Source organism: Pangasianodon hypophthalmus, chromosome 15 (genome assembly GCF_027358585.1).
Source record: "Pangasianodon hypophthalmus isolate fPanHyp1 chromosome 15, fPanHyp1.pri, whole genome shotgun sequence".
Lineage (NCBI taxonomy): Eukaryota > Metazoa > Chordata > Actinopteri > Siluriformes > Pangasiidae > Pangasianodon > Pangasianodon hypophthalmus.
The window spans coordinates 16,020,876-16,031,497 of NC_069724.1; the positions used below are offsets into that span (position 1 = coordinate 16,020,876).

At 37.2% G+C, this 10,622-nt stretch overlaps 1 protein-coding gene across 2 annotated transcripts in view; it reads right to left on the reverse strand.

Annotated features, from left to right (window-relative positions):
* col5a1 (procollagen, type V, alpha 1) overlaps window positions 1-10,622 on the reverse strand; it is a 90,514-nt gene that overhangs the window by 59,270 nt on the left and 20,622 nt on the right. For both annotated transcript variants that reach the window (XM_026929045.3, XM_026929044.3), the window contains exons 2-3: window positions 5,735-5,902; window positions 421-634 (exon numbers count right to left, since the gene is read on the reverse strand). In XM_026929045.3, coding sequence (XP_026784846.2) covers window positions 421-634; window positions 5,735-5,902 — 382 coding nt within the window. The remainder of the gene's footprint in view (window positions 1-420; window positions 635-5,734; window positions 5,903-10,622) is intronic.

The window sequence follows — 10,622 nt, forward strand, 5'->3', positions numbered from 1 at the left end:
ACATCAGAGAGGTGAACTACACAAAGGCAATAATCTGAGGCACCCAAAAAATGAGCATGTGTGACCCGTCTCTGAATATGAGTAACTTTCCCAGCATAAATACATAACTGACATAACTTTTGATCTAAAGTCGAACAAACAAATGAATGTTTCCTTTTTTGAATTTCTAGCTGTTAAGATACTGCAACAAATACCGATATTGATTCATATCTTTAAAAAAACAAGAAGTCCAGGAGAACATATAGTTTTAAATATTTTAATTAGATGAAAATTTTATCCTAAGTGTTTTCCTAGGATGTCACACTGTGGATTTGCATGTGTACCTGTCAAAATGTGTGTTTGTCTGTATGTATAATTACAGTATGTATATGTGTAACAGATCTACATGAGTCTGTAAGTGTGTGTATGCATGTGTCGTACTTTCCGTCCGCCAGGTTTACTCCTCTGAAGAGAGGGTAGTCCTCAGGGCCTGGCTTGCCCAGGTGGTCCTCATAGAGGAAGACAGGTGAGCGGCCCACCTCAATGCCGAGCTGCTGCATGCCCTGCTCGTTATAGATGGAGAGCAGGAATGCCTGGCTGCCCTTATTCGGCCGCACAGTCGCCACGATAGAGAAGTCTTCTGGAAAAACGGAAGCTGCAGGCATGGAGAAACAATGAGATCAATTGTAAATGTCAAATTATTAATCATTTCCAATGAGTAACACCACTTTAGATATATGATCCTTGTCCTATACCATTTCTTTTTACTGAATTTTTACTGAACTTTTTACCATATTTTTTTAAAATAGCAACAGCTAATAATTCAGGAGACATTTAAAAGGCAGAGGAATCTGCACTGTGTGATATTCAATGTCTTTTTTTCTTAATAACTTAAAAAAAAAAAGAGGAAGAGAGAGCCTGGTGAAGGAATGACTGTTTATAGCTGCTATAATGTATGTGATACCAGAATCTAACTTGTCTTGTGGACACTAAATGTATTCTTAAATGTACAACGTGTGATTTTGTAATAAATTAAAACTTAATTAAAAAAATTAAATAAAAAATTAATCATTGCTGTGGTATAAGAGGAATTATTAAATAAAATTAACGTAATAATTTAGCAATATAATATAATATAATATAATATAATATAATATAATATGAATTAGTTGTTAGAAAATAATCAACTTCAGGGTAGTAACGGTCCTGCGCTTCATGTCAGGCCGTAGCACACCACTCCATCATTGATTCCATTTCTATCCTTTTCCTATATGTTTTTCTGTTTACTTATTTTATCTGTCCCTCTCTACAGTAGCCAGATTACAGTTTTTAGATTCTCCTGGGCAAAATTCATTGGATTAATTGGGAGGCACAGACTGTCTTCTGTCCTTAGTCTATGCTTCTAGTTGTTTGCTTCTTACATATGTGCCTCATTTTCAGTGCTTGGCTTGGATAAATGGAAAATAATATGCTGGTTATAGTCAGGAATAATGATACACTTTTCTGACACTTACTAACTCAGCTGGATACTTTATATTGTTGTACTAAATGTTTTATTTTTTTCTCCCTCTCTGTGTAAAATAATTAATTTTGTGGACATTTAGTAAAATTATAATTGGTATCAGTTTTGTAAACACAGTGAGCCTTGCACATGTTTCGTGGTAGGAGTAATGTCTTGAAATATATATTGATATATGTCCAAAAATGCTTTTCCCCGCAAAATTCTGAAGCAGGAATTGAACGTGATTAGATATTACATATATTTAATATTCATTAATAAAATAATTCTGTTTAAAGCAACATAGTAAATAGAAACAATGCTGTGACAAGAACATAGATAAAGTGTTCTTGGCTGAGGGAAACTCAGAGACAGTTTCCACAATATTAACTGAGAAAGAGGGGGATGAGAATAGCACACATTCCTCATAAGACAGTTTATTACTGTGATACGTCTCCGAGACAGAGAGAGAGAAGAGAGAGACAGAGCGAGTGAGATGGAGAGGGAAAGTGTTAGGAAGAGAGAGAATGTGTATGAGAATTAGTGAAAGATAGTGTGTGTTTGAATGAAAGAGCAATGGAAATGAAGAAATAAAGGTTGGAAGGACTTGAGGAACTCAAGGCAAAACAGCTTAAACCAGACAAACACTAAAAAAAAAGCCAGAAAGAAAAGAGAGCGGAATGAAGCAGTCTGACTCTTTGAAGAGAAAACCAGACATGACTGCAGTCTTAGGATTTTCCTCTGTAAAACACACACACACACACTTTGGCCAAACAGATGCCGCTAAGACCTCTGGGAAATTTTAAGCCCGTTAAACAGGAAGTTAGTTTTGCAGTCATCCTGCAGACACACGCACACACGCACACACACACACGAATTTGACCAAAAGTTGTACAATCCTTTATTTACAGATGTAAAGCTTATAGTTCCAAAAAGACTGGGAGAGAAAATGAGAAGGGAAAGAGGGAAAGAGAGGGAAAGAGAGAGAGCGAGAGAGAGAGAGAGAGAGAGAGAGAGAGAGAGAAAGGGGGAGGGTGAAGGAGTTCCAGGTCCATGTGGAGAGTCTGGCTTTCTCATTATCCCTCATTCCTCTCCTCCTTCAGTCTCTCAGTTTACTTCTCTAAACTCACACGGCTTGTTCTTGTAACAGTACTCTCATGCGTTCTTCTCTTGTCATCTTCAAAATAGTTATTTTCTCACTCTGGAGGATGAGTGTGTGTGTGTGTGTGTGTGTGTGTGCGTGTGTGCGTGTGTGTGCACATGTAGTCCTGTTCTTTGATTGTGCAGTGCAGCACTGATTCAGACACACGAACGATCAGTCTGAGGTTCTGCTTCTCTCCCTTGCTGGGTCGTTGTGTAGATGTTGTTTTCTACCTTCTTACCAGCTTCTCAATCATCTTTCTTTTTTTAAATGTCTTAGTGTGATCTGACAGTGGTAAAATACAGTGGTAGCTTAGTGTGATTTGTTAGTGGGTAGTTCTGCAGTGCATTAAGGCAGGAGGAGTTTTGTATGTCTGGACCTAATGTCGGTCTGTTCTCTTTTAGCTATTTTAGGTATGTTCCAGAAAACCAAAGTGTTCTGTTGGTGCAAAACATGGTCAAGGCCAGGTTCAATAACATTTACTCAATGTCCTAAATACATTAAAGTTGTGATTGTAGTTGTGAAGAAGGGAGATTAGGATAACTGTAGAGGGAATAAGGATGAACAAGGTGATGGTGCACTGACAGTTCATTAAGAACGAAGTTATTGAGAAAAAGTTAGCTAGGCATTGAGTTAAAGTTAGTAAGTGAGTTAGAGTTAGTTCAATGGTAATATTCAGCTTGTTTGTAAAAATGCAGTGATAAAACATGCTCTGTCCTGTTGGAACTGTATATAGTATGTCTGCTATAACCAGAATCAATATTTGAATTTAAAGGGCATTTATTGTGTTTAAATTCAGGGAGCCAAAGGCGTAATTAAGCGAATAACACAAGCTTGACAATCAGGGAAGAGTAACGACGGAAGTCCTAAGGGGCATTCAAATTTTACCAACAGGAATGTGATGTTACTTTGCACACAAAAAATCAAAAGGAATTACTTATTTTGTGCAATTAATTGACAACAAAACTTCTCAGTTTGTGTACAAAGGGTGATGTATCATTCTTACAAAGTTCTTACAATGACTTGTTGTCAATTTAGTGCACAAAATAACACCCTGATTTTTGTGCACTCTGGACCCCACAGTGCTATAACATGCACTGCTAGTGCAGAGTACATGGTGCATTAACATTTCTGGTTAAGGTTTAAGAAACTTACATTTACGTTAAATGGAGAATTGGAAACTCAAGACACAGCAATAAATGAACTGTTTTATTTTATAGGAATAAAACTACATATAATTAAAACTCTAGATTTTAATTAGGCACTTGGAGCACCCAGTATATTTGTCTTTTAGTTGATACTAACACTGCTTGACATCACCTATAAATAAACCTAGGCTTACGTTAACTTACAGTCTTACAGTAACAGCTGTACCAAAGTGCACTTGCCTTTAATAAAGCGCTAATTTAGAGTCTCATTACAATCTGAGAGTGGATAATGAACATGTCAATAAATAAGGATTTAGGGATTTGATGGAATAATTGTTTCATTTTTTCCTTATTTAACTGACAATAGTGGGTAAGCTGTATTAAAACATAAGAAATAAACTCTACATGTTCAAAAACCTTTGACCGGCAGCCTACTAAACCGAGAATAAGCATATAGCTAACTTTTACCCAGAGACAGTGGTAACAGTAGTAGGGTGTGCTTTCTATTTTAAACCTGTAAAGCAGTGTTTGGACTTCTACATTTAGACAAGGACTGGGAATAATGTGTGCGTTTGGATTGTTTATTTTGGGATTACATTGTAATTTTTGCATGGTGTTTGCTTAATTTGGGTTTTGGTCAAACTGGAGTGAGTATTTGGGTTATTAAAATAAATAGGCTAATAAAAAGGATTAAAAAGAGACGTAGAAGTTCACATTTGCTTTCTTTACAACTCAAAATGCAAATTGCTCTGTTTTTTTGTGCATTATGACTTTCGCATGGAGAATTAAAGCAGGTTTCTTTTTAAAATGGCATTTCAATGCATTAAAAGCATCTTAAAGCTCTTTTTTCTAATGGAGGCTAACAAGCTCTTAAGGGGCTAAAAGGAGGATTAGACAGCTGGTAAATCACTTCTTCTACAAGCATCACTTCTGATTATACACCTAAACCTCTCTAAACTTTCCGTCTGCGTGGTGTCTATGTTTTGCTTGAGGCAAGAATGCTGCCAACTTTAATTTAGGTTGTGTCCCTGCATGTATAAGTCTCTGTGTAAAAGAGAGAAAGTACGTCTATATAAAGTGAAAAAAAGAAAGAATGAAAAAGGAAAGGGTGCTAGAATGACCTCAGTCTGTCTGTGGAAAACATTAGTACACAATCCCATAGTTGAGTGCTGCTGTCGGAACACACACACACACACACACACGCACACACAGAAACCAGACACTTTAAACTGAGCTGAACGGCCTCTCTGTCTCCCCTGTTCTTCTTTTCTTAGCTTCTCTGTCTTTTTCAGTTAGTCTCACTCTTTCTTTCCCCTCTTCTTTTTTTGCTCAGTCTGTCTCTCTCTCTCTCTCTCTCTCTCTCTCTCTCTGCCTCTCTCTCTCTTGCCCCTTCCCCCTCATTCAAATTCTTGGGATTGTCTCAGGTGCATTCCTGCTAAATTGAGAGTCTGGGGCAGTTTTATGTCTCAGTGTTCTACTGGTGGGCTTTAAGCAATAAAAGGGGCTATAGAACACATGCACGTGCATCACCCACAATCCTCCACTGGCCCTCATGACCCCCCCTCCCCCAACACACACACACACACACACACACACACACAGGAAACACACAGGAAACACACATGAAAGACTGAAACGCAAAGGAGATTGGATAGAGTGTGTGTAATAAAAATATTAAAAGGCCACATCAGCAGAAAGTTTTGAAAGTGTGGTTTCTCTCTTCTCTCTCTGTCTCTTTTCCAGTGTTTGAATTAGAAACACAATCAAATTTGTTAAATACAGTTGTTCTTGCATATACACCCATGCAGAATTACAAATCGCCAACAATTTATGACATTATGCTTAATGGTTAGTTATTTTTAGCCATCTGTATCCCTAACACATTTAAAAAAAAGAAAAACGTATTTCCATCAGCTGTGTGTGTGAATGTGTGTATGAGCACATGAATGTATGTATGTGTCCACTCACAGGGGTAGAGCTGTTTGGTAGGAGCACTGAGTTGAGCATCTTTGGTTACTCTGTAGGCCACATCAGGCCCTTTCGATGACTTCCTGTGTGTGCAGAAGCCTGTAGTTTTCGTTACGCCGTCAGGCAAACTCGGAAAATCTAAAATCTTCAGAAGGTCAGCTGGATCCACTGCAAAGAGACACACACACAAATATAAACAGTTTACACTTTCATGTTCAAGAAAGTCATAATTTGCATAAAAATACACAAGTGCCTCTGTTTTGCTTAAACATGGGTCTGACTCTCAGTTCTCCATCTCCAGCTTTTTCCCACAGAGAAAGAAAGGTTATACAAAAATAGATGCATGCAGCAATGATGGGTCCATGCACCAAAGTTTTTCCCCCCAAAATTTTAAAAAGTAAGTACATTTGAATCACTCTTTCCATTCAACTTTTTCAAATAAGTCTTTCTCTGGCTTTCTGAAACAAGAAAAAAGATTTGGTGGCAGGGCAACATAAGTTTGCAATGTTCTCTGGCTTAAACCTATGTTATGCTAAGTAGTTTGGTACATGGAAAATTGTTGCTGCAGAATGTTTTTGCTAAGATAGATGACTAGCTAAAAATCATGTCTGCACTGCTAGTTTTAGCTTATTTTTGGCTGCTGTTAAATAAATCTCAAAGAATATGACAAAGAAGTCCAAGACACCAATACTGTGGGCTAGTTTACTAGCAGTTAATGGACCAGCTAGCTATCTGATGGCAGGAGGGCATGGGGCATTTCCAAATGCATGTTCATGCATACTCACAGATCTCTGCATTCATAATGAGAGGAAAGATTTAAAGATAAGCCAATCTTATTCACTTCCAGAACATTAAAAAAAATCAAACAATTCATTATTATTTTTAATACGTTAAAATTACTTATTCAGGGTCTCTTTAATTGTAAGGCAGATAAGTCTACTAATCTTAAAGGGAGTAGCTTAATGTAACTGTCAGTTTTGCTCAAGATTATATGTACAAAATTAAGTACATCAAGGATTCTTTGACCATATTTCACTGCAGTCCAAAGCTTTGTTTGTTTTCTTGCTTCTGTATGTCTTTGAACATCATACAGTGCCCTTGTACTGCAATCGCTTCAAATTTATACACCTACACACAAATCTGTGTCTGGACAGCTATTTTCTACATTCAAAATCTAAAGTCAGCCGAAATTCCTTTAAAGTGTTCCCCTTTTAAACCTGTCTACTCTGTGTCTTAACCTTAGATACTGACTATAATAAACACTATGCTGAGCAAAGAAACGTATGTGAATATGCGCAGGCTCCTTACGAATGAATGTGATCATGTGACCAGCGTGCTCTCTGTATATTTTAACTCTATGGGATGTGGGACCTCCAGTGTTCAAACAGTGCAATTGAAGTAGATGCATAATCAATAGAAGGCTGATTTCCACTACGTGAATCACACATTTCCACAACGCACATCGTCGCATTTTTGCATTGTGATGCATCATGTTATCCTTACTTTTAATGGTTTCTACATCATTTATTAGACAAAATGTAACAAAATGATGGAAAAATTAAAGAAGAAGAAGAATAGTGAACCTCTACTGACATAGCGCCTTTCAAAGACAGAAAGAGTGCAAAACAGCTGATGAGACTGATGAGTTTCATGAGTTTGTTTGTATGTATCTATATCTGGAGCTGCAGTACACAACCATTTTATGTGGCCACAAAATTCAAATTTTAAGCTTTACTAAGTTTGCAGCTCATCACACAAAACTGCACCTAGGTCTGCCTACTAAACACACTCCGTGTGAAGCACAAATTGTAGTTGAAAAGATAACATGAAGTGGTGAAAATGATCAGCCACAGAGCTGTCAAAAGAGGAAATACAAGTTCAGTAATGAAAATAATGTGTTAATAAATGAAGTTTTTATTAAATAAAAACTCATGTCCAAACCAGTAAAGTGTGGCAATAAGACAGCAAAAATGCAATTTGATCAGTAATTGGTTTTAAGGAAAAGGCTGCCATATGCAGAATAATCTACTTTGTAATTGAACTATTTAAATTTTATTATAGTTAACTGCACCACGAATGTGCTGCTTACTGAGTTGAATTACACTATACGGCCAAAATGTGGACTCCTGACCATTACATCCATATTTGCCCATTCCAAAACCACGTGCATTTACACAGACTTGGTCCCCCCTCTGCTGTTATAACAAACTCCACTCTTCTGGGAAGGCTTTCTGCTAGATTTTGTAACATGGCTGTAGAGGTTTGTGCTCATTTCTTCACAAGACCATTAGTGAGGTCAGGCACTGATGTCAAGTGAGAAGGCATGATGCATAGGCTGCATTCCAACTCATCCCAGAGGTGTTCAGCGGGGTTGAGGTCAGAGCTCGGGGCACTCGAGTTCTTCCACATCGACTTTGGCAAACCATATCTTTATGGACCTCCCTTTGTGCACAGGGGCAGTGTCATGCTGGAACAGGTTTGGGCCCCTTAGCTCGAGTGAAGGGAAATCTTAATACTACAGCCTGCAGAGACGTTCTATATCAATTGTGCGCTTCTGACTTTGTGGTTTGAAGATGAAACACGTGGGTGTGATGGTCCATAAACTTTTTGCCATATATTTTAAGTTTGATAGATGAGGAAATTGATGTATGTATTCCTGACATACTGTATGTGCTATGGCCAGGGTTGCCAGATGTGTGTAAAAAGAAGCCCAAATAGCCAAGCTGTACCGAAAGACACAGTTTGCATGAGTATTTTTTTCACAAAGGTTCTAATACGGTCTTGTATTATTACACATTTTGTCATAAATAAAAATATCTATGAGAATGAATAAAAAACAACCTGTACTAGCATTTCAAAAGTCATCCAATTTTTGCCCAGAATTTTGCTTACACAACTCTGTACACTGCTTACACAACTCTGAGTAACACACACAGTGATAATTTACACATTGCTTTGGAAGGTGGACAACGTACAAGTACAAGTACAAACCTGGCCGCCACTAGTTGGCCAAGGTTTAGCATATGGAACAGAATAAGTAGTCAGGCATACTTTCCATTTATCCAATGTTTTTTGTACGAACTTTAATAGCCATGTCCCATAAAATGAGTAGAATCATGACCTTTCAGGCCAGTTATAGTGCAACACACCCTATCTGTGATTGGCCAGTTCCTGGTGATGTCACACCTCAGGCAAGAAAGGCCACATCAAAAAGAAGTTAATATTCCCCTTACTTCACAACCAACATATCTAGAGTCATGTCAGTCAAAATAATTCAGTTGTTCAGAAAATATGACCCCAAAGGCCCCATTAAGTTGGCAAAACTGCAAAGCTCCAGAACAGGACAAGAGGGAATACTGTACTAACCATGGGGTTAAATTACATGCTGCTGTGTTAAATTAACCCCTTAGCATATTTAATTCCTTCCTGCAGTGTTTAATTAACTCCCACTGCGTTCAAACCGTGGTTTGTACATGCCTATATGGGTTACAAGTTACATTACCATCAGTCATTTTACTGTGATGGACAGTTGGAGCTGTGAGTGAACCAGCACAGTGTTTCAGTGTTTCTTTCCCTCACTCTGTCGCTTTCACTCTTCCCTGAGGGCTTCAGGTATCCAGACCACACACACTTAATGACTGCTTTGTAACAAGCTTTTTAAAGTAATCTATCTCTGTACTGATAAACACACACACACACACACACACACACACACTTTCACTAGCTGTTACACACCACCAGCTGGCTCTTTTTAAACACACACCCAAAGAGTCCAAGCAGCATTTCAGTACTGCCCTTCTAGCTACCTTTGCGAGATGCCTAATTCAATCCATTTGGAGGTGGAGTGATAGACAGAAATAAACAGTGAACAATAGACAGAGAGGGGGGGGGGGGGGGGGGGGGGGGAGAGAGAGAGAGATCCGTGATTAGTTAATATTATAATAACAATATGTAATAATGGCAGTAACAAACATAAGCTCCAACACGCATACCAAAAATACAATTTTTTAAAAATACTTCATTCATATGTTAATTCTCTGAATAATATAGCCAGGTAGGGCTGGGTGATATGACGATATGACGATATAATATCAATATCATTGTGATAAATTAGGTCACAGTATGCTTTTCTGTGATATTGTGGATGTCACAATATCGTTTTATAAATTTTTTAATATTTTTTTTTTAACTGTTTTGGCTTTATGTTTGATAAATATTTCTGTATTTTTAATTATAAATAAATAAATAAAATATAAAAAATGAAATTTTTGGAGACAAACATTTTGTTGGATAAAGTATCCAACTTTTCGATAAAGTATCATCGAACAACACTGCAGTTTTGTTGGAATTTTGTGACCAAACCTATATACTATGATGCACATTGTGTATCATAGAACTTCCTTTGAGCATCATATGGTATGATATTTTGGTTATATCACTCACCCCTATAACCAGGTCAAAGTTAGCTTAGCCTTGCTAACATTGGCTCATAAAAACTTATGGAAGAAGTGTAAACTGCAGTGTGAACTGAGCTACCAATAGCTCTCTCCATTTAGTTAATTAACTTGTTAGATTTGTGTCTGTGGTGAAAATCGAATGCAAGAATGCATATGAAAAATGCGTAATTGTGTTTTTTTTTTAATCTATTTATTTATTTTTACCAAAGAAGAAATTTTAACTTCAATAAAGTTAATACATTTTACTCAATAAAAAGGAAAAGAAGAAGACCATAATCTATAGTTTTTAAAAAAAATATTTGAGGATGCTTCTTTTCTAAGTTTCTTAAGGTACTGTCAATTATTCTAACAGTTAATATAGGTTGAATATTCCTGCACCTTCATTTATACCTTACTACAGTATTCCGTTTTCCCAGCAATATGCATTGGCT